The following is a 27,584-nucleotide window of genomic DNA, read 5'->3' as shown; positions in this document are numbered from 1 at the left end:
CCTGTACCCCACTTGCACGTCTTTCTGAGAATTTGTATGAGATTTCTTTAAAGTTATAGTTTAAGTTAGGGAGAATTTATTTACAATATTTAATATAACCATTCTAGGAACTGTATTTTCAAATCCTCTTTTATGTTCCTCGGCAATTTAATAGGTTTCCTACAATTCCTGCATATTTTTTGTTAATTCCTATGTTGGTTGTTATTATTACTGCTATTATAAAAAGAGATCTTTTTTCTGTTACATTTTCAAAGAATTTATTTATTGTTGGTTTACTTAAAACTAGTTATTTTTAATATTTATTTCATAGCTAAATTCATATATTAGTTCTGTTGGCTTTTTAGATGATTTATTGGTATTTCTACATTAACAGTTTTGAGTTTGAGGTATGTCATACAAATTATATTATCTTAATACTTCTGTCATTTATTTCTTGTTCTACTACCTAGAACTTTGTAAACAGTGTTAAACAATGCAGGCACTAGTGGACATATTTGACTTGCTCCTTATGTTAATGAGAATACTGCTACTGGTAAAACATTATTATGATGTTGCTATTAATTTTGATAGAACTTTATTGTATCAGTGATGTATTTCTATATTTCTCTTTTACTGGATGTGTTTGTTAGAATTGGGATTTTGAATTATATCAAAATTCTTTTTGACATATCTCAGGGTTATATTGTTTTCCTTTAACTCATGTGTCACCATTAGGTTTTTAAAATCTTTTACATATTTTATTTATAGTGTACCTTGTAGTTCCCTTTTTCCCCCTTTTTGAGGAAAGTTTTGTTTTTGTGTATGAAAAGAATAGCTCACTAAGGGAGAAGGGGAGTGTTCTTGGTGAAATAGGAAAGAAGTCTGAAACTGTAGGAGAGGAGGGGAATATGGCTGCTGATAAAAAGCACTGGAGGAGAGGGGGAAATACTCTTCCATAGGAAGGCTTCCAAACTACAAAGATTTGAAGACATTTTTCTGGGGAAGTAAAACACTAAACATTATTTTCCAAAGCCCAGAAAATAACTTAATAGATTGTTTTTAGATTACTGTTTTAATTCAGCTTGTGAAGATATTCTGAATAGTTCATGTAGAATATCTTACTATTTTGCAGATACCTTTGTATAATTGGTTGCCAGTGAGAAATGTTGCAGCTATGTCTTTTCAAATGAAATAAATAGGAGAGCTAGTATAGTGCCTGAAAGAAATAAGTGAGTTGTATTGTAACTTCTTCCTCTACCTCAGTGTAATCACTGCTTCTAGCATTTATTAAACTCTCATTATTTGTAGAGAAATTATTTAGGTTTAGGTTTAGTATCCCTAATCTGAAAGTCTGAAATCAAGATGCTCTAAAATTCAAAATAGGATACTCAAAGGAGATACTTGTTTGAGCATTTCAGACTTCAGATTTTCAGATTAGGGATGCTGAACTGGTAAGTATAATGCAGATATTCTAAAATCTGGAAGAAAAAAAAAAAATTCAGAGTCCGAAATACTTACAGTCCCAACCATTTCAGATCAGGGATACTCAACTTGTACTAGTGTAAGGGGCACATAATGAATAGAGTATATTTCAATTATAGAGAAAGCATTTCATGAACTTCACAAATAATTTTTAAGACTTTTGAAAAAGCAATAGACAAAAACATCAGTGTAATATAATACAATATAATATATAATATATATCAGTAGTTGGAATTAGTATTTGAAGGATTAGCAGGAACAATAAAATACTGTCTACCTAGAAAAGAATCTCTGTCACTATTAAGCTTTGGTGGGTTTTTTTGCTGCTGGAGTTCACTCATTCATATGATGTAAAAATTTCATTTTGTATTACCGGTACAAGTGGCATTTGTTAGTACCACATTCTTTTTGCTGCTTTTTTTTCTATTTGGTTACATGTTTCAACTAGAGTGAACATACCTTTTCACTGAACTTGTTGCGGTTTCTGCTTGATCTCTTCTTAAGTATTTATATAAAGCCTAAGGGTAATTCCAAGTTCTGAAGATTCAAGTTGTCAATACATAGTTTCACATTGTTAATTAGCATTTCTCCAGTTTCTGTCATACTTGAAGCAAGTAAATAGTAATGGTGAATAAGAGTTTTTTCTAAAAGAAGCTTTTCAGTTGGACCCAGTGACTTATGCCTGTAATCCCAGCACTTTGGGAGGCTGAGGCATGTGGATCACTTGAGGTCAGGTGTTCAAGACCAGCCTAGCCAACATGGTGAAACCCCATCTCTACTAAAAAAACCCACAAAAATTAGCCAGATATGGTGGTGCACACATGGAGTCCCAGCTACTTGGGAGGCTGAGGCAGGAGAATCACTTGAACCCAGGAGGTGGAGGTTGCAGGTAGCCAAGATTGCGCCACTGCGCTCCAGCCTGGGTGACAGAGCAAGACTCTGTCTCAAATTAAATAAATAAATAAAGCTTGTCAATGCTATATCAGATTAATATGTTGTATGCTCTAAAATTTAGGAAATTTTTTTTTTTTTTTTTTTTTTGGTAGAGTCTTGCTCTGTCACCCAGGCTGGAGTGCAGTGGTGCCATCTTGGCTCACTGCAAGCTCCGCCTCCCAGGTTCATGCCATTCTCCTGCCTTAGCCTCCCAAGTAGCTGGGACTACAGGCGCATGCCACCACACCTGGCTAGTTTTTTGTATTTTTAGTAGAGACGGGGTTTTACCACATTAGCCAGGATGGTCCTGATCTCCTGACCTCGTGATCTGCCTGCCTTGGCCTCCCAAAGTGCTGGGATTACAGGTGTGAGTCACTGCTCCTGGCTGGGAAAGTTTTCATGTTTCATGTTACTTGTTCCTCATTAATGTGAAATTTATTAATGAAAGTAAATTAGGTTTTTTGACACTTCTTTTTCCTGCCTCTCAGAAAATGCGTAGCATGTGAACACAGATAGCTTTCTGAACTTTAAATAAAAATATGACCTTCCAGAGAGTATTGTAAGATATTTTCTGTCAAAAGAGGAGGGTGCATTAAGTTCCTTGTCTTAATATTCCCGCCCTTTCCCCTTGGTTTCTAGTGTCTGCTCTGTCATCAAGCAGTTGCCTAATCATGAGCAGATTGCATAATCTTTTTGTGCCTCAGTTTCATCAGCCCTTCACTTAGAAAAAGTCACCTATCCTACCTATGTCTTAATAGGCCTTCTGCAAAGTTTAAATGAAGTTGGCAGTGTATGTTAAGAATGCTTTGAAAAGTGTGTGTAGATATAAAATATAAGATGGCAGCAATTATTTTCCTTTTACTTCTTTTCAAGTCTCTTGATCTTCCTCTTGATCCCAGTACCAAATAGAAAGTGATCCTTCTCATTTAGATCTCCTTCCTACCCTTCATGAACCTCAGCCATCTTTTCTTTCTCTTATCCAACCATGTACCCTTCACTTAGCCTTAACTTGTTGGTTAGCTGTTTCTTTGGTTTGGGTTTTATTTTTATTTTTTTATTTTTTTGTCCCCTTCTCCCTCTGTCATCTCTGGGTAGTCCCTCTGCTGGTAATGGATATTCATCTGTTCATTTGCCAAACCAGCAGCTTCTCTTTGAAAACCTTCTTTACTATTCCCTCTGCTTGTGATAATGGCCCAAGTATAATCTTTTCAAGAGCTAGTTGAAGGCATAGAGAAAGGTTAAAAGGTATAAATTAGGAAGCCCATCTCATTTAATTTTTTTAAAAAAATAGATACTATTTTAGATATATCTGTTACCTACTAAATATGGTTTATAACTTTGACATCTTATTGTCCTTGGCTTATACTTAGTCTTAACAGTATTCTTTCATGTAAGTGCCTTAAATTCATTAGCTTCAAGTATAGGTAATATTAAATCCAGGACAGACCTGGGTTTAAATTCTAGGTTTGTTACTTGAAAATTGCAATTTTAGGGCAAGTTCTTTTACTTCTATATACTTCAGTTTCCTCATCCGTAAAACCAGGTTTATGATCATCTCATCAGCTTTTTGATCAGGATTAAATGAATTACTGTTCATGAAAACGCCTAAGACAGTGCTGGACACATAGGTGTTTTAAGAAGTGTTAGTTTTCTTTTCCTATCATGGTGAGATTAAAATAGATGTACTGTTTACTTACATATGTTGTTTGTTTTCTACATCTTTTTTTTTTCCAGAACTATTCCATGGCAGTATATCTTGTAAAACAGTTGTCCTCAACAGTTCTTCTTCAGAGGTTACGAGCAAAGGGAATAAGGAATCCGGATCATTCTAGAGCTTTAAGTACGTATGATAAACTTATTTCACTTATTCAGCTAACTATTTTGTCAAAGGTTAGAGTAGTAGTTTCTCAACTCAAGAAATTTTAGAATTTGTTTATTCACTGGAACCTGTTGTAGAGGATTAAAAACACTGAGAACCTTCTGGCTTGTAAAACAAGACCTTAGAGTAGTTCTGATACCTTTGTCATGAACTATATTTTATAATCTATATTTTACTAATCTTAAAATTAACTTTGTGAAGTGAGTGCATGAACATGGAAGAATATTTTTCTAAAACTTCATAAAATCAATGTTTAAGGAATTCTGGGAAATGGGAAGGGCATCTTGGTATAAATTTCAAGAAAGTTATTTTAGATTGGAGGTTTATCCAGGAAAAATATACAGAGTTATATCATTGCCTCACCCCTGCATTTACAAAGTGAAGAGAGCCAGTGGGGTGGTAGAAATAATAATGACATGGGTTCTGCCATTAATCAATTATATGACTGTGGACAAGTAACGCTGCTTCTGAGTTTCATCTTCCTCATCTGTAACAAGAGGTTTATGCCATGTGATTTCTAATGCTTCTTCAGAGTCTGAGTTCATATGTGTGAATTACTGGATGGTTTGTTTTGATATGTTGAATTTGAGATTCAGGGTCTACAAATGGAGCTATGCTGACCTCTGTTTTTAAGGGTTAAGGTCAGAGGGTTTGGCCTTTCCAAAGAGGTGAACTAAGTTCTTCATTTATTCTTTTATTTGTGAGAGGTGGGGGCCGAGTGGATTTAGGGATGAGGGCTGGGGACTTAGGAACAAAACTTGTATAGGCAGTTGTTAGATAACTATCCTTAAAGGACTTTTGATGTGAGCTGATTAATGAAGCCCATTATCAGATTTGTACTTAGGAACACTCTGGTGGAAAGAACTAAGATAATAGCAGCTTTCCTTTTGTAGCATAGCTTTTATCCCTTTCTGTAACTTATTTCTGTGGCAGAGTAAAAGATCCCACTACCCCTGAATATCAATATACCCTTAATAGTTCATTGAAGAATTTTTCTGTATTAAAATGGTCCTTTAAAAATGCAGCTAATCCTGAATCAATGGGAGCACACTTTGGGCTAATGCCTCTGTAGGCATGCATTGACAGATGATGGAGACCTAGAAGGACAGCACTGATTTGGGATCTGCGGGAGTGGAGGCACCATTTGGCAGGGACAAGAAGATGGTGGGGATCCTGAAAGAAAAGACAGACATCTGCCTTGAAGGAGAGTATAAGATACCTTCCCTTCTATCACAATCTTGCTGAAGTTATTCCTGGTCATTCTACTGAGAATCTTCATATTTGCCTCACAATACCAGAATCTCAGCCCGTCAGAAAGCAAAGAGTTATGTGAGCCTGTATGGAAGAGGGAATACCAAGAAATAAGGCAGATAAAGTTATTTAATGGTAACAACAGCAACAACAACGATAGGGCCAACTGTCTTTGCTCAAGCTGTTAACTCTTCTCCACTTATAGCTATAGCACCACCTGGAGGGAGAGTGGGAACGTGAGTCTGGAATTGAATTATTTTATTTTCTCCGAAAAACCACTATTAGCTACCATTAAGCAGCAAAATCTGTTTGATTCAAAAGCTATTTCTACTGTGATATACTGATGGATGTGGAGAATACCTGTACACTGGATGAGATTTTTGTGGAAATTGATACCTTACCTTACTTATTGGCCAGAGAAGCCAATGGAATGTTAATTTGGATCCCACCAGTAAGAAATTTGTTGTAATTTACTAAAAAGCAGGTTATCTACCTTTACCTATATGCTGCCTGTAAAAACAAAAAACAAAAAAAAACTTTCCCAACAAATTATGTAATTAAAATTCTGTTTATAATAACTTGACAAAAGGAAATGTCACGTATCTCAGGTATTTTTAAAGAATCAAATTACTTACAAATATGTTCCTTGTAAGTCATTCTTAATAAAATAAGTTCTTCTAGCAAAGTTTTAATAGTCAAGCCAGACACTCTTATGTTCTTGAAAGAATAAAGTTGCTGTTATTTAGACTTTTCACAGAGAAATCCATTCTCTGATTCATTTGATTTAGTAGGATTTTGTCTTGCATTTTCTACCTTTGTGTAGAGTTGTCCCCTCACAACTATCAAAAACAGTCTTTTACCAACTCTTAATCAAGTTTCTTTCTCCTCTTCCTTCTCCCTTCAGCAGTTATTTCAAGCCTTAGCCATAATCTACTCCAACACTGTCCCCCTCCCTCAGCACTCTGCCAATGCACGAAAATTGGGGCTACAAGACGTGAATTACCTAAACCACCCATTTCTTCCTTAATCTCAGAGCTACCATAATTACTTTTCAGCTTATCTACATTTGTGCCCAGTCCTCACTTTATTTCCTTCAGTGTCAAGAGGAAATGTCCCTTTCCCTGCTGCAAGTTAATCTTTTATTCATTTATTCTTTTCATTCAAGAAATTGTATTAAGAGTCTACTGTGTTCCAGGCATAGGAGAATATAACGTTAAACAAGACACATACCATCTCTGCATCCCCCAGAAGTTTGCAGTCTGGTAAGAAAGACAGGCATTAAATAATTGCACAAGTCATTAATGAGTTAAAGTTTTGACATGTGCCTTGAAGAAGATAGACAGGGAACTATGTAGAGGTACAATAGGGGAACATAGTCCTCTCTGGTGTTGTGATACTTAAGGCAAGATTATAAGTATGAGGAGAAGTTAAGCTCCAAGATAGGAACAGAGTATGTCAGGAGAAAAGGCCAGTGCAGCTGGAATAGAGAGAGCCAAAAAGGGCTGGATGCAGTGGCTCACACCTGTAATCCCAGCACTTTGGGAGGCCAAGGCGGGTAGATCACTTGAGGTCAGGAGTTCAAGACCAGCCTGACCAACATGGTAAAACCCCGTCTCTACTAAAAACACAAAAAAATTATCCAGGCATGGTGGAATGTGCCTGTAGTCCCAGCTACTGGGAAGGCTGAGGCAGGAGAATCACTTGAACTCGGGAGGCGGAGGTTGCAGTGAGCTGAGATTCGCACCACTGCATTCCAACTTGGGCAACAGAGAGAGACTCTGTCTTTAAAAAAAACAAAACAAAAAACAAAAACGAGAGAGAGCCAAGAAGGAGGGTGACCAGAGAGTTGGACAAGTATAAGTTGACATAGACAATATGAAGATAGATGATAGAAAACCATTAAAAGATTTTTAAGCAGAGGAATAAATGACATGATTACATTTAGACAATCTGAATCTCACTTTGAAGACGAATCAAAGGAAGGCAAAGCTAATGCAGTGAGGCCAGTTTAGAACCTGTTTGTAATAGTATACATAAGAGATGATAATGTCTTGAACTAAGGTGATAGTGATTGATAGAGGTTGACAGTTTTGAGAAGTATTGAAATGGCATTGACTGTGTGTGTAGAGTGAGGAGCCAAGGGGGAGTGCTAGGCTTCTTACTCAAGCAACAGGTAACGTGGTAATGCCATTTACTGAAACAGAAAACTGTGTTGAAGAGGTCAGATTGCGGGGAGAGATCAAAGTGCACTCGTAGACTTGTGGTGTTTGAGATGGGATGAGACATCCAGGTAGAGATGCTCAGTCACAGTAATTGTGAGACCTGGCTCCCTCATGTATCTGCTCTTTGTCCTGTGTTTTCAGTTCCTCCCTGTCTGCAGGCTTTTTCTGTCACTCTATGCTGTCAAGGCTCTTTTGCCTTTTAAAAAATAGGAAAACAAGCTCCTCTATGGATAGAGCTCTGTGTTCCTCCCGTTGTTCTCATCCTAATTTTTGTGAGAGTAGTCTACATTTGCTCTTGTTACCTCCTCACTGCATCTTATTATAGTCTTTAACCCTCTATCATTCCACTGAAATTGCTCTTTCAGATGTCACAAATGATGATCTGATTGCTAAATTTAAAGGGTATCTTTTTGGTTTTCATCCTGAATACTTCTGCTGCATTTGATATGAACCACTTTCTCCTTGAAATTCTCTCGTTTTTTCTCTGACCATATCTTCTCAATCATCTGCCTTCAGTGGATTCTCTTAAGGGAAGCATTCTAAATATTGCTGTTCCTTGGAGTTTTATCCTGGGTGCACTTTTCTACACACCCTTATGGTTTAAAACTAACACCCACCCCAAAATACATGTTTCATCTCAGACCTCTCCCCTGCATTTCAGACTTATATAGCTAACTAACTTCACCTAAACATTTCACTGGTTCCTCAAATTCAAGTATTTAAAACTGAACTCACCAACTCCTGTCACACTTACTCCCTAAATATTTCTCAAATGTACCTTCTGTCTATCACTGCTATCATTGCCCTTGTTTAAGCTCTCATATCCTGCTTTTATTTTAAAAACCATTCTTAGATAAAACATCCCTCTCTTTGACTCCTTTTTATATCTCCTCTGGTAGCCACCTAAGTGATTTATACAGATCTAAAATCTTACCATTCTCATTCCCTTGCATTTCATGGCTTCTTAACACCTAGGGAATAAAAACTCCAACTGTGTTAGCCTGACATGTAAACTTTCCATGATGTGGCACCTGCTTATTACTTTCCAGGGTCATCTGTATTCACTCTTCTTTTCATACTTCACATTCCAAAAATATGGAACTCTTTTATCTTTCTTCAGTGCTTTAGTTTTGTGCTCTATGCCTCAAAACTCCCCTGCTGCCTCCTCTGCTTAATGTTATTATCCTTTGTTTCACTTTTTTCCAGGAAGCATCCCAGAACCCCCAGAATAGATGAGTTGACTTTTGGTTAGCTTCCCGAACATACTTCCATCAGAGTGCATTAGAGATGATCTCACTGAGCATCTTTACCTTCTACTAGATTATGAGTTCTTTGGAGCAGGAATTTAATCTTATTTTTTTGTTGAATTCCTATTGCTCAGCACAGTGCCACATACATAGTAGATCTACATATTTTTGTTGAAGTAAACTGATGAAAAGACATCTACAGAAAAAAGTCAGATCTCGGTGCCTGTTTCTTTGCTTATAAAATGAAATACTGATCTTAATATGTTTGATTGTTTTCAGCCTTAAAATTTTAAAAGGCTGAATTAAAATAACCTGATATTAATGAAGGATAGAAATTATCTTGAAATAATAACAACCCTAGAACAGCACTAATAAAATAGTCTGTGATAATGGAAGTGTTCGCTATCTGCACTGTCCCATACGGTAGCCACCAGCAACATGTGGCCATTGAGCACTTAAAATGTGGCTAGTGTAACTGATGAGCTGAATTTTTAATTTAAATTTAAATACAGCATCATGTGAGTAGTGGCTGACTTCTGTAGCTCATGACAACAGGGATTAAAAACAAGATTAATTCTGCTCCCCAAATTGACTTATTGGGTAAAACAAAATTAATTTTAAATGTGGCTAGCTGTAACTTTATTATAGTCATATAATAAAATACTGTTACCACTGCAGATCACTGTAACAATGTGAAAACTCTTAACTCCCAGAGAACTTCCTACATGTTGACTGATTACCACGGAACAAATATTATATGTCTTATTTTTTTATTCCCTTGTTCACAAGTAATAAGTGCTTTTACTTTTACTTTATTTTTTCTTCATACTTTCTTATGATTAAATATAGCATAGTGCTTTTCCCCTCCGTTTTCTGTCTTTCTTTTGAGAACGCTTATTACAGTATAATTTATAGGCAATAAAAATTCCTTTGACAGATGTATACAATCATGAACCACTGCCACAATCAAAATATAGAACATCCTTTACCCCAGAAAGTTCTTCTGTGGCCTTTTGCATTCCATCCCATCCTTTTACCATTGATGTGATTTCTGCTCTGTAGTTTTGTCTTTTCCAGAATGTCAGATAAATGCAATCCTACAATATGTAGACTTTTGCATCTGGCTTCTTTCATTTAGTGTAATGCTTTTGAAGTTCATCCATGTAGTTTGTTCTTTATTGCTGAGTAGTATTTCATTTATATACTATAATTTATCCATTTCTCAGTTGATGGACATTTGGATTATTTCCAGTTTTGCAGCAATATGAATAAAGCTGCTGTAAACATTTACATTTTGCATATGGATACTTCAGTTTTGTAGACATATGTTTTCATTTCTCTTGGGTAAATATCTAGGAGTGGGATTGCTGGGTCATATGATAAGTATATGGAAAACAGTTTGGCAATTTCTTTTAAAGTAAATATACCGTTTTTGCATTCCCACTGACAATATGTGAGCTTTCAAGTGGGTCCACATCCTTACCAGCGTATGGTGCCATCAGGCTGCTTTATTGTAGCCATTGTGATTGGTATGTAGTGGCATTTCATTGTGCATTTTTCTAATGTCTGAGGATGTTAAGCGTCTTCTCAGGTGCTTATTTGCCATTCCTATAGCTTCTTTGATGAAGTATCTGCCAAGTCTTTTGCCTATTTTTTAATGTCATGCTTTTGATATATTATGAAATCTGTACCTAAATGAAAGTCACAAACTCTTCTGTTTTTCTTCTAGAAGTTTTATTGTTTGAGCTCTTGGATCTAGGTCTGTGATTCATTTTGAGTTAATTTTTGTATATGGTGCAAGGTGAGAGTAGAGATTTGTTTTTCCCCCCCACATAGATATCAAAATAGTCCAACAACATTTATTGAAAAGACTGTCTTTCCTTCCATTTTATTACCTTGGCACCTTTATTAAAAACCAGTTGACCATAGATGTATAAATCTATTTCCGGATGTTATTCTTTACCATTTACCTGTATGTCTATCTTTATGCCAAACAAGTCTTAATTACTGTAGCTTGATAGTAAGTCTTGAAATCAGTTAGAATTCTCCAACTTTGTTTTTCCTTTTCAGAATTGTTTTGAATATTGTTAGGTCCAGTATGTGAGATAATACATGGTGACCAAACAGAATGTATTTCTGTACTATGAGGTTGATTTCAGAATTCAAAAGTCAATATAATTCACCTTCTCAACAAATTTAAAATGAAAAATCATGTGATCATCTCCAGAGATGCAGAAAAAGCACTTGGCCAAATTCAACATCCATTCATGATAAAACTGTCAGCAAAATAGAGAAGGGAGCTGCCTCAGTGTAATAAAGAGTATTTACAAAAAGTCTGCACTGCAGCTGATATCATCATTAATGGTTAAAACTTGAATGTTTCACTCCTAAGATTGAGAACAAGGCAAGGATATCTGCCCCTAGCGTTGACCTAGAGATCCTAGACAGCACAATAAGACATGGAAGATTTTTTAAAAAGAAACCAACACACAGGTTAGAAATGAAGAAATAATTATTGTCTTTATTTAGAGATGACCTTATGGTCTACATAGAAAAAAAATCCCAAAGAATCTCCAAAAAAGCTACTAGAGGCCGGGCGCGGTGGCTCAAGCCTGTAATCCCAGCACTTTGGGAGGCCGAGACGGGCGGATCACGAGGTCAGGAGATCGAGACCATCCTGGCTAATACGGTGAAACCCCGTCTCTACTAAAAATACAAAAACTAGCCGGGCGAGGTGGCGGGCGCCTGTAGTCCCAGCTACTTGGGAGGCTGAGGCAGGAGAATGGCGGAAACCCAGGAGGCGGAGCTTGCAGTGAGCTGAGATCTGGCCACTGCACTCCAGTCCGGGCGACAGAGCGAGACTCCGCCTCAAAAAAAAAAAAAAAAAAAAAAAAGCTACTAGAAATACTATATGAGCTTAGCAGAGTTAGAGAATGTGTGGTCAGTATACAAAAACAAATTATATTTCTGTTAGTAATGAATAATTGGAAATTGAAATTCACAAAACAAGATTTTACGGTAACATCCAAAAATATGACACACTTAGGGATACATCACACAAACTAGGTGCAAGATTTGTATGCCGAAAACTACAAAGCATCGTTGAGAAAAACTGAAAGAAGACCTGAATAAACAGAGAGATATATCTTGCTAAGAGATCGAAAGGTTCTATTGTTGTATGTCAGTTCTCCAAATTAATCTGTAGAATTAATCCAGTCTAATCAAGATCCTGGTAGGACCTTAAAAAATATCTTTACAGGCCGGGCGCGGTGGCTCAAGCCTGTAATCCCAGCACTTGGGGAGGCCGAGACGGGCGGATCATGAGGTCAGGAGATCGAGACCATCCTGGCTAACACAGTGAAACCCCGTCTCTACTAAAAAATACAAAAACTAGCCGGGCGAGGTGGCGGGCGCCTGTAGTCCCAGCTACTCGGGAGGCTGAGGCAAGAGAATGGCGTAAAAACCCGGGAGGCAGAGCTTGCAGTGAGCTGAGATCCGGCCACTGCACTCCAGTCCGGGCGACAGAGCGAGACTCCGCCTCAAAAAAAAAAAAAAATCTTTACAAGAATAGATGGACTAGGATTGGGTCTACAATGACAAAAGAGAAGGCATAGGTTTTTTTGTTTGTTTGTTTTGTTTTGTTTTTAATAGAAATTGACAAACATTCTAAAATAATTTCAGAAAATTCTCCCACCTCTGAGAGAAAGTGAATATACAAATCATGTTTTATTTGTTTTATTGTTAGCTAGTAACAATAGCTAGTATTTATTGAGAATAATATTAGGTTATTTGAAAACTTTTTTTGTGGCTCACGCCTGTAATCCCAGCACTTTGGGAGGCCAAGGTGGGCACATCACCTGAGGTTGGGAGTTTGAGACCAGCCTGGCCAATATGGTGAAACCCTGTCTCTGCTAAATACAAAAATTAACCAAGCCATGGTGGCGCACACCTCTAATCCCAGCTACTTGGTAGGCTGAGGCAGGAGAATCACTTCAACCCAGGAAGCAGAGCCTGCAGTGAACCAAGATCTCACCGCTGCACTCCAGCCTGGGTGACAGAGTGAGACTGTGTCTCAAAAGAAAAAAAAAAAAAAAACACCTTTTTTTGTTGTTGAGACAGGATCTCACTCTATCACCCAGGTTGGAGTGCAGTGGCAGCAATTTCAGCTCACTGCAATGTCTGCCTCTCAGGCTCAAGTGTATTTTAAAACTTTTAATGCGTATTAACTCAATCCTTAAAACAGTTCTGTGAGATACTATTATTGTTCCCATTTACCAGATAATGTAACAGGCATAGAGAGGTTAAGTGACTTAGAACTGAGACTTAAATTCTAAGCTAGGCTCTCTAGGTCCTGTGCTCTTAACCACTACTTTATTTCAATTTATTTTCTTATTTCAATTTATTTTCTAAGCGCTAAACACTGAGCTTTGTTTTGTGTAAGGCTGATACTGTGATCTATAGTATTGCTTCATTTAAGTGGAAATTTAAATATGCAAAGTTCAAAGTCAGTTACTATACCCATTGCTTACTATGTCTATAAAGGGTGCTGGTGGGATGGTTGTTGAAGGCATGCGGAGTGGTTATTAGTCAGGGTTCTCCAGAGAGACTCTAGGAGGGGAAGGAGAAGGAGAGGAGAAAGAGAGAGAGAGTTGAGGGAAGATGTATCAGGGGAATTGGCTGACATGACTGTGAAGGCTGAGAATGCCCAAAATAGATAGGCTATCAGCAAGCTGGAGAACCAGCGAAGCCAGTAATATGGCTGTTGAAGTCCAAAGGCCACAGATCCAGGAAGCCAACTCACAGTCTTAAGTCCTAAGAGGAGTGAGGAGAAGGGCTGATATGGTGGTACAAATCCCAGAGTCCCAAGTCCAGAGAACCTGGAATTCTTTCTTTTTAAAGATGGGGTCTCACTATGTTGCCCAGACGGGTCTCAACTCCTGGCCTCAAGCGGTCCTCCTAGCTCAGGCTCCCAAGAGCTAGGATCACAGAATTCCAAAGGCAGGAGAAGAAGGGTGTCCCAGCTCAAGGAAAAAGAGAAAGTGAATTTATTTTCCTTTCCTCTGCCTTTTTGTTCTTTCCGTGCCCTCCAGCTGATTGGATGGTGTCCTCCAAGATTGAGGGCGGATCTTCCTCACTCATCCACAGACTGACACACCAGTCTCCTTTGGAAACACACTCGCAGGCACTTCCAGAAATTATGCCTTGCCAGCTATGTAGGTAGCCCTTCGTTCAGTTAGTTTAGTTGACACCTAAAATTAGCCAACACAGTGAGTAATCACATTAGAATTCTATTTGCATGTTTATTTCGTATGGCGATTATTTGTTGCCTTTAACAAAGATACTACTTTTTAAAATCATATTTATGAGAAAGGATTGACTAAGATTTGGTGTATAATGACAAAGGCATACTTTTTGTAATTTATATATGGTATTCATTAGCATAGTGTTATAACTATATTTTCCAAACTAAAACCAGAAGTTGTATGCCTTTTTGTGTGTGTCAGGAGACAGCCTGTAAAGTACATTAAGACTTTGAAAATTTGGAATTTCCAGGGCATGAAATGACTTTTTAGTCTGGCATTAGAATCATATTTGGAGCGTTTAAAAAACTACCAATTAGTGTCCCTCTTTTCATTTTGATTCAGGAAGCTCTCTATAGGTATGTCTGATATGTACCTTACTTGAGATCCACTAATTAATGGAAATAGTTGGATAGGATATCCAGGATTTGGACCATCTAAAAAAACCCAGACTAAAATCCAGGGCACTGTGTTTAATAAAGGTAGGATTTCTCATAAATGGTTATCAGAACAACAGACTCTGAAATTGTAACTTACCCAAGTACTTCTCCCTCTCTTCATTTTCTTTTCTATATGGTGTCTATCTGGTCACACTTAGTTGTACCACAGCTCAGAAATTCTGTCGACTATGTATACAGCTACCCCACTTATGGCCCCTTTATACAATATAGACTTTAAAGTTATTATGGGACAGTTTCTAAAATTGTTGGAATATTACATATATGCATTTCCTGTCCCACCCCTATAATGTTTTTTCTTGTTACTGGTTATTGAAGTTTTCAGAGGTAACAGATAGCTCAGGTTTCCAGATGAGAATTGTAAGGAGTCTTTTATATCAGACTGAAAGAGAATGAAAGAACAGCCTTGGAAAAGTAAAATTGCTAGTGTCTCCTCCTCCCTTAAGAACCAGAAGAAGTTTGAAGTGAAAAGACTTAAAGATTATCTAGTGTGGGTTCCAATTTTACTATAAGTAAAATTAAGCTGAGAAAGGAAGATTGACTTGCCCAAGAGGGCACAAGTATTTTATAGAGAAATAGATTAAAATTCAAATAATTGTATAGTTAAAAAAAAGAAATAGGACTCTTTTCATAATTTAAAGTTTGAATTAAGCTGTTTTACAGTAAATGTTTTTATTTTCTGAGCTTTCAAAAATGTATAAATGTTATTATTATTATTAATGTCCTTGAAAATAGAAGAGCCCAAATAATATTAGTCATAGTTTAAAAGAAAGAAAACCTTGATCCAGTATCTTAGAGTTATAAAAGAAAAAGGGTCTACCATCAGTTGAATATGTCAACATATTAGAGAAATATATCTCATATTGCTGCAGGTTTTTGTCCCCTGAGTGAGAAATAGGAAATTTACAGGAAATATAGTCATTCTACAGATAAACAATTGTTTTCCATCCTTTGCTTATAGCATTAAAAGCCATATGGTTTTTATCTGTTCCATTAATTGGGAAATAATTGAGCAGATTTGTTTAAGTTTTTTATTCTTTATAGTAATGTTCCAGTAATGTATCTTTAATAAACTTACTCTGTTTGCTTTTTTTCTTCTTGAATGAATATCAGTTAAAGAGAAGTTGACTGCGGATCCAGACAGTGAAATAGCTACAACCAGCCTAAGGGTTTCTCTACTGTGTCCAGTAAGTGTTAACTATTACTTGCTTTCCAGGAAGTTTAACATACATTTTCTTTTTTTATTAAGTATTTTTGCTATTTGAGAAATTCTGTTTACTTCTAAAATATGTCCACCATTGTTACAGTTTATGAAAAGTGGAAAGACACCTAGGCATTGCATTTGGAATCTAAATAAGTCTTCAAAAATGATCTACTCTTAGTAAGACATATCTAAATATGGCCTGTGATTAATGACCATCTCTCAGGCTCAATCGTAAAATCTCCAAATAAGAAATGTTTATTGTCTCAGTGTATTTATAAAAATTTTACATTTATATATATATATATATATATATATATTTTTTTTTTTTTTTTGAGATGGAGTTTCACTCTTGTTGCCCAGACTGGAGTACAGTGGCGCCATCTCGGCTCACCACAACCTCCACTTCCCGGGTTCAAGCGATTCTCCTGCCTCAGCCTCCCGAGTAGCTGGGATTACAGGCATGTGCCACCATGCCTGACTAATTTTGTATTTTTAGTAGAGACAGGGTTTCTCCATGTTGGTCAGGCCGGTCTCGAACTCCCAACCTCAGGTGATCCGCCCGCCTCGGACTCCCAAAATGCTGGGACTACAGGCGTGAGCCACCATGCCTGGCTAAAAATTTTACTTAAGATAGTACCTTTCTGAGTAAAAATCTAGCCGTGATTACTCACACATCTCATTTAACCATTTTGCCAACAATGACCACATTATAACAGTTCACCAATTAGAAACTTCTGTTCAGCCTAAATAACTGAATTTGTTATACATATAAAAAAGCCTTGAGATATTTTAAGCCAGAAAATGAGGTCAGAATCAATAATTTTCATGAAATAAATATATGGTCCCAAGACTTAACCAAATTATTAAACCTGTAAGGGAAAAGGTCTCAAAAACATGTTAAACTAATTCGATGTTAGGCTCATTGGTAGGGATGGTGGTTGAATATGGCCATATGAAAATATGTGAAAAATTAATAATAAATTACCTTGACATTTTGATTACTTTTTGTTCTATAATTAATCAAACTAATCATATTTAAATTGGGGAGAAAGAATGAAAGGACACATCTGTTTCCTCCTTTGCCTGATTGTTCAGACAGGCCTGATATTGAAAGCAGTTGATACTGAGATCCTACTAATATCAGATGATGATGAAGTTACTGTATTCTTAAAGAAATAAAGAATTTAAATAGAAATTAAATGTTATTTGTAGTTACAAGTTTTTTTTGTAATTTATGAAACTTCAAACATAATATGAAAAAATTAGTAGATCATGAATTAGTTTCTGTAAGTTATAGAAAAAAATACAATGAAGTTAATTAAAATCACCAAATTCTATCATTGTGTATATATCCTTCTATTCCTGTAATGTTTATTTTTATTCCTTTTTATAATAAAGCCAATTTTTTTCTTGCGAAAAATATTTTGACTCCAGGCTTTTTATATTAGTGTTAAAAATTCTTTAAGTAGCCAGGTAAATGTTACAACAGCCTAGGTTGTAAAGGAGACTGGTGTGGGGTGTGTGTGTGTGTGTGTGTGTGTTGTGTGTGTGTGTGTTTGTTTCATGCTTAGAAAAATGGTTCACACACTGGGGAAGTAGAGGGTGAGAAAAAGACCAAAAATGTTTTTAAAAGAAAAAGGTAAAAAGATGTATAATTATTCTACCCTCTTTCTCCAAAACCCTGATTTATCCATTCCCCCTCCATTGTTCTTTGCTGCCTCATTTTGTTGTAAAACACCAATTCAGAAAATACAGTAAGTTTAGAAAAGTACATACACTTCATTTTCTATTTAAATCACTGGAAAGAGTAGTGTTTTTCTGCAGTCTCACTTAAAAGTGTTTATAGTTGTACTAATATACCTGAGGCTTTATGTTTAACACATACATGAAGCATTTATTCATATAAATAAGCACTCCAATATGAATCTTAAAAGTTTTATTTGTGGAACTATGTTTTAATTCTGTAGTTCAGGTGCTCATGTCTATATTATTAGAAACTATTAATCACATTTTGCTCTTTGCACCTTTATTTATTTTTCTTTCTTTGAGACAGGGTTTCACTTTGTCACCCAGGCTGGAGTGCAGTGCTGCCATCTCAGGTCACTGCCGCCTCCACCTCCCAGGTTCAAGCAATGCTCCTGCATCAACCCTCCAAGTAGCTGGGACTACCAGCATGTGCCACCACATCCGGCTGATTTTTGTCTTTTTTTGTAGAGACAAGGTCTTCATATGTTGCCCAGGCTGGTTGTGGACTTCTGGCCTCAAGCAATCTTCCTGCCTTGGCCTCCCTTGAGATTACAGGCGTGAGCCACCACGCCCAGCCAGCAGTTCATTTTAAATTGACATCTGCTTTAAAAGTTCAGAGTATAAAACAAAACAACTATATGTGTATATTGTGTATATGTGTGTATGTATGTGTAAAATATATAATTATAATACTTTCATGGGTTTCTATTTGGCTAAAGGGATAATCCCTCACAGTTATTCTGAAATAGTAAGATCATACATTTGAGGTATGTTTTTACTCAAAAATAAAATTTAGTAATATCTGTATATCAAATTGATAGGATAATAAAGGAGATTTGCTCTCTTTGAAATATGTAAGTATGATGTCTTACTGTGCATTACAATTGCCCTTATTGTGATGTACAGAGCTCAAAATAAATGAGTTTCTGTTGTTTCTGTGCCATTTAGCTAAAGGCAACAAAAATAATTAAAAATGTTTTTACTCTTTGGGAATTTTATGGTTCTGATTTATTAAAAATAGAGGTGGAGGAATCTTTTAAATTACAAAGCAGTTTAAAAACTGCTTTGTAAACTCAAATACAAATGACTTGGAATTGATAGAAGAAGATAAACTCTGGAAATGTATTTATGAAATATTATTGTGAAAAAAACTTGTGAAATTATTCTTTTTCTTTTTTTTTTTTTTTTTTTCAGAGACAGAGTTTTGCTCTGTCACCCAGGCTGGAGTACAGTGACCAGATCTTGGCTCACTGCAACCTCCACCTCCCAGGTTCAAGTGATTTCCCTGCCTCAGCCTCCCAAGTAGCTAGAGCTACAGGTGAGCGCCACCACGCCCAGCTAATTTTTTGTATTTTTAGTAGAGATGGAGTTTCACCATGTTGGCTAGGCTGGTCTCAAACTCCTGACCTCAGGTGATCCACCTGCCTTAGCTTCCCAAAGTGCTGGGATTACAGGTGTGAGCCACCACTCCCAGCCCTTTTAAAATTTTTTTATTTTTTGAGACAGAGTCTTGTTCTGTTGCCTAGGCTGGAGTGCAGTGGTGTGATCTCAGCTCACTGCAACTTCCACCTCCCAGGTTCAAGCAATTCTCCTGCCTCAGCCTCCTGAGTAACTGGTATTGCAGGCGCCTGCCACCACGCCTGGCTGATTTTTTATTTTTAGTAGAGATGGGGTTTCACCATGTTGGCCAGGCTAGTCTTGAACTCCTGACCTCAAGTGATCCGCCTGCCTCAGCCTCCCAAAGTGCCAGGATTACAGGTGTGAGCCACCGTGCCCAGCCAAAATTGTTTTTAATGTCACACTTTTTCCTTTTGCAAGGAGAAAGCACGTTTTGACATTTTTAGGGCTTTTTAAAAATATAAGTTGGTTAAAACTTATATCTAGAATGTTTTCTCTTGCAGCATCATCAGTTACTAATATAGATAGCACTATAATTGTAAAGTTAGTGGCATTAGAAAACACATTTGGGAGTTAAAGTGTTTATATGCAAATAATTCAAACATAATTTATGTCCTATAAAGGGAAAGGAAGAATTTGTAATCACAAGATGAAGACATTCAAAGTTCAGCTTCTCTCCTTATACCAAGTTAGAGAATATCGATATCTGTTTTTCAGATAATTATTTAGAATTTAGTGATTTTTTAAAAAATCACGAATATAAGAATTATCACATAATAGTTATTTTATGATTCTAAAGCATTTGTGTGACAGCTAATAATGCATTTGAAAGTGAACTTTTGCTTTTATGTACCCATTTATGTCTTTCTTGCACCATTTCTGTGTCAGCATTCCTTAAAAACTCTGTAGGTCACCTTGTCAGTATAGCTGAAGATAAAGGCTTGAGAGTTGCTCTCTTGCCTAAAAGATATGAACTGACAGCTGGAGATCATGGGGTAAAGGTATGTGAGATGAAGGCCTTTGGAAAACAGCTGCTTTTCAGAGTATAAATTTCATTGCCTATGGCTTGGATTCTGAAACAATCTTTATTTCTTACCATCTTATCCGTTTTCATAAACAATCAGAAGTAGTCTGGTAGTTCTACAGTTCATAAACCTTGTGTACTATTACTGTATTTGTCTAGAATTTTTAGTCTGTGGTTTTTCTACTTAGTATTAAGGCAATAGCAAAAGTACCTTATAAAATAGGAATTTGTATTTCATAGATAAGTTAAGGTCTGACATAAGATATAAAAATATAACTTGGTACCACCAACCAGATTGCTATGTGGAAAATGTTTCTGAACTAAATGCCACATGGTATCTTGCCTAATGGTAATTTTTCTGTTGTAACTACTTTGTTCTTTTTGGCCTTTTTATCAGGTGCTTATGTAAATCAAATCATAAAAAATTGGTTGGACAGGTGGCTCACGCCTTTAATGCCAGTACTTTGGGAGGCCAGGGTGTGCAGAGCACTTGAGACCAGGAGTTTGAGACCAATGTGGCCAACATGGCGAAACCCCGTCTCTACTCAAAATGCAAAAATTAGCCAGGCATGGTGGCACCTGCCTGTAATCCCAGCTACTTGGGAGGCTGAGGCAGGAGAATTGCTTGGGAGACTGTTTCTCAAAAAATAAAAAAATTAAAATTGAGTAGAAGTGCAGTAAGGGAGTCTGGTGAAACTGTTTAATACTTTGTGAGCCCAGAATAAAAGAATTACTAAGCTGAGATTTGGATGGGTTTCCTAGTGTACAAAGTGATTTAAAGCAAATATGTTAATTAATACTATTTTTATTTATTGAAAACTTACTATGTGTCAGGTACTATGCAGTAAACGTAATTGAGTCCCCATAATCATATTGTGTAGATCCCATTTTTATCCCCATTTTATAAAACTGAGCCTCTGAGTGATTAAATAAAATAACACTCAGAATTCACACAGTAGGTACGTAGTGGAGCCAGGATTCATTCTAACACCAGAACTCATACTCAGACTGCACTATAAATTACTGAGTACGACCTGCATACCTTCCATGAGTGGTGCCTCCTGGAATTGCCCATCATGCACAACTGAAGCTTTGTCAGTGCACGGGACTGTCTTACTGCTGTATATTTCCAAGTATGGGGACAAGGAAATTAGTCCAACCTGTTTCTGGTAGGAGGAGACACACATATAAATAAGTAATATACAGTTGTGCATGCCTTAATGATGGGGATACCTTTTGAGAAATGCATTATTAGGGGATTTTGTTGTTATTCAACAAAAGCAACATAGGTGTGTTATTCAACAAAAGCATCATAGGTGTTGTTGTTCAACAAAAGCATCATAGGTGTGCTTACACAAACCTAGATGGTATAGCTTACTACGTACCTTGGGACTATTGCTCCTAGGCTGCAAAACTGTACAGCATGTTACAAAACTGAATACTGTAGGCAGTTGTAACACAATGCTAAGTATCTGTGTACCTAAACATAGAAAAGGTACAGTAAAAAGTATAAAAGATGAAAAATGGTACACCTGTATGGGGCACTTACTATGATGAAGCTTACAGGACTGGAAGTTGCTCCAAATAAGTCAGTGAGTGGTGAGCAAATGTGAAGGTTTAGGACATCACTTACATCACTGTAGACTTTATAAACACTGTACACTGCAGCTACAATAAATTTAAAATATTTTTCTTTCTTCAATAATAAACCTTAGCTTACTGTAATTTTAATTTTTGTTTTTTGTTTTTGAGACAGAGTCTCCCTGTGTTGCCCAGGCTGGAGTGCAGTAGTGCGATCTCAGCTCACGGCAACCTCTGCCTCCCAGGCTCAAGTGATTGTCCTGCCTCAGCCTCCCAAGTAGCTGGGATCCCAGACGTATGCCACCATGCCTGGCTAATTTTTGTATTTTTAGTAGAGACGGAGTTGCACCATGTCAGCCAGGCTGGTCTCAAACTCCTGATCTCAGGTGATCCTACCTCCTCGGCCTCCCGAAGTGCTGGGGTTACTGGCGTGAGCCACTGCACCCGGCCACTGTAACTTTTTTATTTCATAAGCTTTTTAATTTTTTAACTTTTGACTCTTGTAATAACACTTAGCTTAAAACACAATCACATTGTACAACTGTACAAAAATATTTTCTTTCTTTATATCCTTATTCTATAAGCTTTTTTCTATTTTTAACATTTTTTACTTTTGTTTTCTACTTTTTAAACTTTTTTGTTAAAAACTAAGACACACATTAGCCTAGGCCTACACAGGGTCAGGATCATCAGTATCACTACCTTCCACCTCCACGTCTTGTCCCACTGGAAGGTCTTCAATGGCAGTAACAGACACGGAGCTGTTCTCTCCTACCTGCCTGAGGCTGTTTTACAGTTAACTTTTAAAATATATATAAGTGAAGGGAGTACACTCCAAAATAATGATAAAAAGTATAGTAAATCAGAAACCAGTAACATGGCTGTCTATTATCAGGTATTGTGTACTGTACATAATTTGAAGACCTCCATCGTATATGTGGTTCACTGTTGACCAAAATGTTATGTGGTGCTTGATTGTAATCATATGCAGGAGTATAGAGTTGGGAGTACACAGAAGGGAGTTACCAGTTTTGACTCTAGGTCCTTCCAGGTTATACTTCTGATACTGTAAACTGGCATTGCTCTATTCTCAATAAGTTTATAGCATGTTCAGGGTTCTATTTTTATTCATCATGGCTACATCTGGTTGAAGTAAGGAGGAAACAGTGTTACCTTAGAGAAAGTAAAAGGGACCCAGAAAGGTTAAATGCCTTTCTTAGAGACACAGTAAATCATTGGGATCAAAGCAATTATTTTGGGCACCAAATGACAGTTAATTTCCTGGTAGTCTAGGAAATTGCACATTTCCCTGAAATTGATCTAAGCCAAGAATCTTTTCCTCATTTAACTCATATTCTTTTCAAGCCTTTATATTTTTCTTTTATATATATATGTATATATTTATACATATATATATATAATACTTTAAGTTCTAGGGTACATGTGCACAATGTACAGGTTTGTTACATAGGTATACATGTGCCATGTTGGTTTGCTGCACCCATTAACTCGTCATTTACATTAGATATTTCTCCTAATGCTATACCGCCCCCCTGCCCCCCACTCCACGACAGGCCCTGCTGTGTGATGTTCCCTGCCCTGTGTCCAAGTGTTCTCATTGTTCAGTTCCCACCTATGAGTGAGAAGATGCGGTGTTTGGTTTTCTGTCCTTGTGATAGTTTGCTCAGAATGATGGTTTCCAGCTTCATCCACGTCCGTGCACAGGATATGAACTCATCTTTTTTTATGACTGCATAGTATTCCATGGTGTATATGTGCCACATTTTCTTAATCCAGTCTATCATTGATGGACATTTGGGTTGGTTCCAAGTCTTTGCTATTGTGAATAGTGTCGCAATAAACATGTGTGCAGTGTGTCTTTATAAGTAGCATGATTTATAATCCTTTGGGTATATCCCCAGTAATGGGATGGCTGGGTCAAATGGTATTTCTAGTTCCAGATACTTGAGGAATCGCCACACTGTCTTCCACAATGGTGGAACTAGTTTACACTCCCACTAACGGTGTAAAAGCATTCCTATTTCTCCACATCCTTTCCAGCACAAGCCTTTGTATTTTTCAAGTTCACAAATCTTTTCCTGGTACTTGGCAAATAATGTGGTTATTGAAAGTAGATAACTTCTCTACTATATGGCCATTGTGGGATCTGGGGACTCTACAGTGGTACAAGCTGGCTTCTGGGGAATGAGATAGTGATACGGTAGCTCCCTGTGCAGGTTTCTGGGCGGCTTCTCTGCCTTGGGCTAAAGCTAGCAGCTCAGGGACCAGATGAAGCAGACTTTCTCCCCGGATAGACTCACTGCATGTCAGCTGAAGCAGTATTTGCAGGGCAACAAGTCTCCTAACATGCTGGAGATGCTAGAGGTCCAGGGCTGTAGGCTGAATTGCTCGTGATGGTTCCCAGTGAGGAAGCAATGCAGAGTGTGTGTGCACCTGTCTTCCTCCTCAGAGCTGCCACTTGGCAATTATGCCAAACATCATGGGGAATGACGACTATTGATTCAGTTTTGTCCTGTGAACCACTGTTATTCATAGGTAAGACTGATAGCAAATATCCATGGATTTCTGTATTGTGCAGTATTTAATAAGACATTCTCTATTTTCCCTAATCCCTAGTTAGGTGGTTCTTAAATTGTTTTTTTGGATCAAGGACTGCTTTAAGAATTTGAGAAAAGCTGGGCACGGTAGTGTGCGCCTGTATTGCCAGCTACTCTGGAGGCGGAGGCAGGAGGATTGCTTGAGCCCAGGAGTTTGAGGCTGTAGAGTGCTATGATTGTGCCTGTGACTAGAGTTGGCACTTCAGCCTGGGCAACATAGCAAGACCCCATCTCTTTTTTTAAAAAACTGGTGAAACTCTCTCCAGAAAAATGCACGCACGAAATTTTGAGTATAATTCAAGGGGTTATGACCCTCACCACCAAAAGCTGATCTGTGAGCTGTGGATTTTAGTAAATAACCCTTGTTGTAGACTTTCCATAGTCATTTTGTTTGATAGCCAAAGAAATGCTGTAATTTTTAAACCTATGGATATTTCACAGGAAATGTGTTTAATGTTCTCCTACATTGATGAAAAGTAAACACAGTATGCTTTAAATCAGCATGCCTACCTGTTGTGTTCTAGGAAATTTTTGTCAAAGCTTAAATGTTGAATAGCAATTACCTAATATTTACTTTTTCTCCCTTTTTAAAGCTTGGTAAAATGCGGCTGACAATTCCGTGTCGGGCCCTTACATGTTCTCATCTACAGTGTTTTGATGCAACTCTTTACATTCAGATGAATGAGAAAAAACCAACCTGGGTTTGTCCTGTCTGTGATAAGAAGGCTCCATATGAACACCTTATTATTGATGGGTATGTTACTTTAAGTGTTTTTGGTACCTTGAAATGACCATATATTATCTGGGTTTGTTACACATCAGATTTGGGATGAAAATTCTAAGTTATGTATTTGTAGGATTTTTGTGAATCTGCAAACCAATACTTTCAAAGTAATTTATTTCAAATTAGTGTTATGAATATTTTATCTTTTTAACTCGATGTTCCCTTGTTTTGAAAATACGTGTGTTACTGTCAGTGTCTCCTGGCATTTGTCGTTTAAAGCACTAGTGGTTTTAAGCAGGGTGTGCTTACACCTTTTCATTTTCCTGTCATCCATCCCTAGATATGCAGATCACATTGGAAAAAAAATGTGTGGGGAAATTTGGGTTAACTCAGGTTCATCCAAAATTGGGCTTTTCAATAGAAGTTAACCTGTTTGTGGAGATTAGATCCAGCTTCAGTCATGATCTTCTTTTTCTTTTTTGTCTTGTCCACCTATAGCATCACAATAACCAATTATTGCTTTTAACACCCCTTTGTTTTATCTGTCCTACCAGACATCTTGGAATGGTCCTCTAAATGTTCTCCTATTCTGCAGCCTCCTTTTTTCCCCACTTTTGCCACTAAACAAAAACAATTGTGAAAAGGAGGAATCTACTTGATTTTGCGGGGGGTGGGGGGGTAAAGACAGAGTCTTGCCATTTTGCCCAGGCTGATCTCGAATCCTGGGCTCAAGTGATCCTCCTGCCTTGGCCTCCCAAAGTGCTGAGATTACAGGCATGTGAGCCACCGCACCCGGCCTGTACTTAATATTTCCTGTACTTTCTAGCGAAAGACTTAAGGCAACTTACCTATAGTATTTAAGAAAACATAGGAGCCTAAAGGTGGTAATATCAGAAATTGAGTATATTTAGCAATACAAGTATAACCTGGAGCTTGAAAGATGTCACACCAGTCATGGGGAAAAAAAAGAAAAGCATGTAATTTAAATGTTTTATGTTTAATTTTTCAGAAATGATGGTGATCACTTAGTAGTAAATCAGAATTAAATAGTAATATTTTCCAACTTTATATGTAACATAGCTTTAGGTTCTCCCATTTCTTGTTAATAAAAGCCATGTACACACATACTGTTTTAAAGAAAAATTATAAAACACAGGAAAATAAAAAGCTTTTTCGGGGGCATAATTTTCCAATTTTCGTCTTTCCATAGTTGTGATTGTACACTGTTAATAATTTTTATCCTTTCGTTTCATTTAACATTGTAACCTAAGAATTTGGCCATAGTTAATTTTATGCGTTCTTTATATGTTTTTAAATGTCTGTTACAAATTTTATCAAAGAGATTTAATCTTTGATTAGATTACATATTTGTGTATGTATTGCTTCAGTTTATCAAATAAGACATGCTTATTGTAGGTAATTTAGAATATGCAAAAACGTATAAAGAAGAAAAATAAATACCCATGAAGGTACCACCCAGAGGTAACTACTATCTATATACTACTCACACATAATTTTATTTTTGAAATGAAGCTTTCTTTTGTTGATCTTTTCTCACTTTTTGTGAACATTTTCCCATATGATTAAAAATCTTTGAAAATGTCATTTTTCATGGTCACATATTTTCTTACATAAATGTGACATAAATGAGGCAGCTATGTTCCTATTTAGCACTAGATTTTAAGAATAAATATAACTTAAGTTGTTCAACTTTTATTTTCATTTAAAATATGATATTCTAAGGATGAATTGTTTTCTTACAGCTTGTTTATGGAAATCCTAAAGTACTGTACAGACTGTGATGAAATACAATTTAAGGAGGATGGCACTTGGGCACCAATGAGATCGAAAAAGGAAGTACAAGAAGTTTCTGCCTCTTACAATGGAGTCGATGGTGAGTAGTTCTTCACAAGGAAGGGGCAGTCTCCCTACTGCTGTAAGTCTGGTTTTCAATATTAAAATCCATATATTTTTTAAAAAACACTGAGCAGTTTGTGGATAGCTTAATGATTCCTATTAACTTATTGATAGAAATCCTTTTAAATTCACTTTTTTGCCAGCTTTAAAAATTTTTCTGATACAAGATTTCAAAATAATGTAATATAATTAGTCATTTGTAAAGTCATACTTTTGAAACTGTACCCTTTTTAAATTCTTAACAGATTTGGTACAGAGTAGTAAAGGTTCAGTTTTCATTTATTTATTTTTTCCTGGCTTTTAGTATGTTTTTGTTGGAAAGAGACTATGAGTTTTGAAAATGCTATCATTGTATTTCTTAAGTATGTTAGATACTATACAGACAAAAATTAATATACAGTCTGTGCTCTCAAATTACTTTTCTTCTGAAGTGGACATAAAACACATTTTGATTGTTTGCTCTAATTCAGTAATTTATTATTATTTTGAAAAATAATTTACTATTATTAAATAATGGTTTTAAACTTAGTAGAACAGAGCCACTGTTGGTTTTCTACTCTCTGGCTCCAACAATATTGTGAATCTAAACTGTAACGGATAAACTATAGGGACACTGAGAAA

At 36.7% G+C, this 27,584-nt stretch overlaps 1 protein-coding gene across 1 annotated transcript in view; it reads left to right on the top strand.

Annotated features, from left to right (window-relative positions):
• PIAS1 (protein inhibitor of activated STAT 1) overlaps window positions 1–27,584 on the top strand; it is a 150,174-nt gene that overhangs the window by 106,023 nt on the left and 16,567 nt on the right. The window contains exons 7-10 of the mRNA XM_033189612.1: window positions 4,129–4,234; window positions 15,865–15,938; window positions 24,916–25,076; window positions 26,810–26,940. Of these exons, the coding sequence (XP_033045503.1) occupies window positions 4,129–4,234; window positions 15,865–15,938; window positions 24,916–25,076; window positions 26,810–26,940 (472 nt within the window). The remainder of the gene's footprint in view (window positions 1–4,128; window positions 4,235–15,864; window positions 15,939–24,915; window positions 25,077–26,809; window positions 26,941–27,584) is intronic.

The sequence above is a fragment of the Trachypithecus francoisi genome, unplaced genomic scaffold (genome assembly GCF_009764315.1).
Source record: "Trachypithecus francoisi isolate TF-2019V2 unplaced genomic scaffold, Tfra_2.0 Lachesis_group3, whole genome shotgun sequence".
NCBI lineage: Eukaryota > Metazoa > Chordata > Mammalia > Primates > Cercopithecidae > Trachypithecus > Trachypithecus francoisi.
The sequence above is the reverse complement of the archived record's forward strand: the minus strand, read 5'-3'. Positions and strand labels throughout refer to the sequence as shown.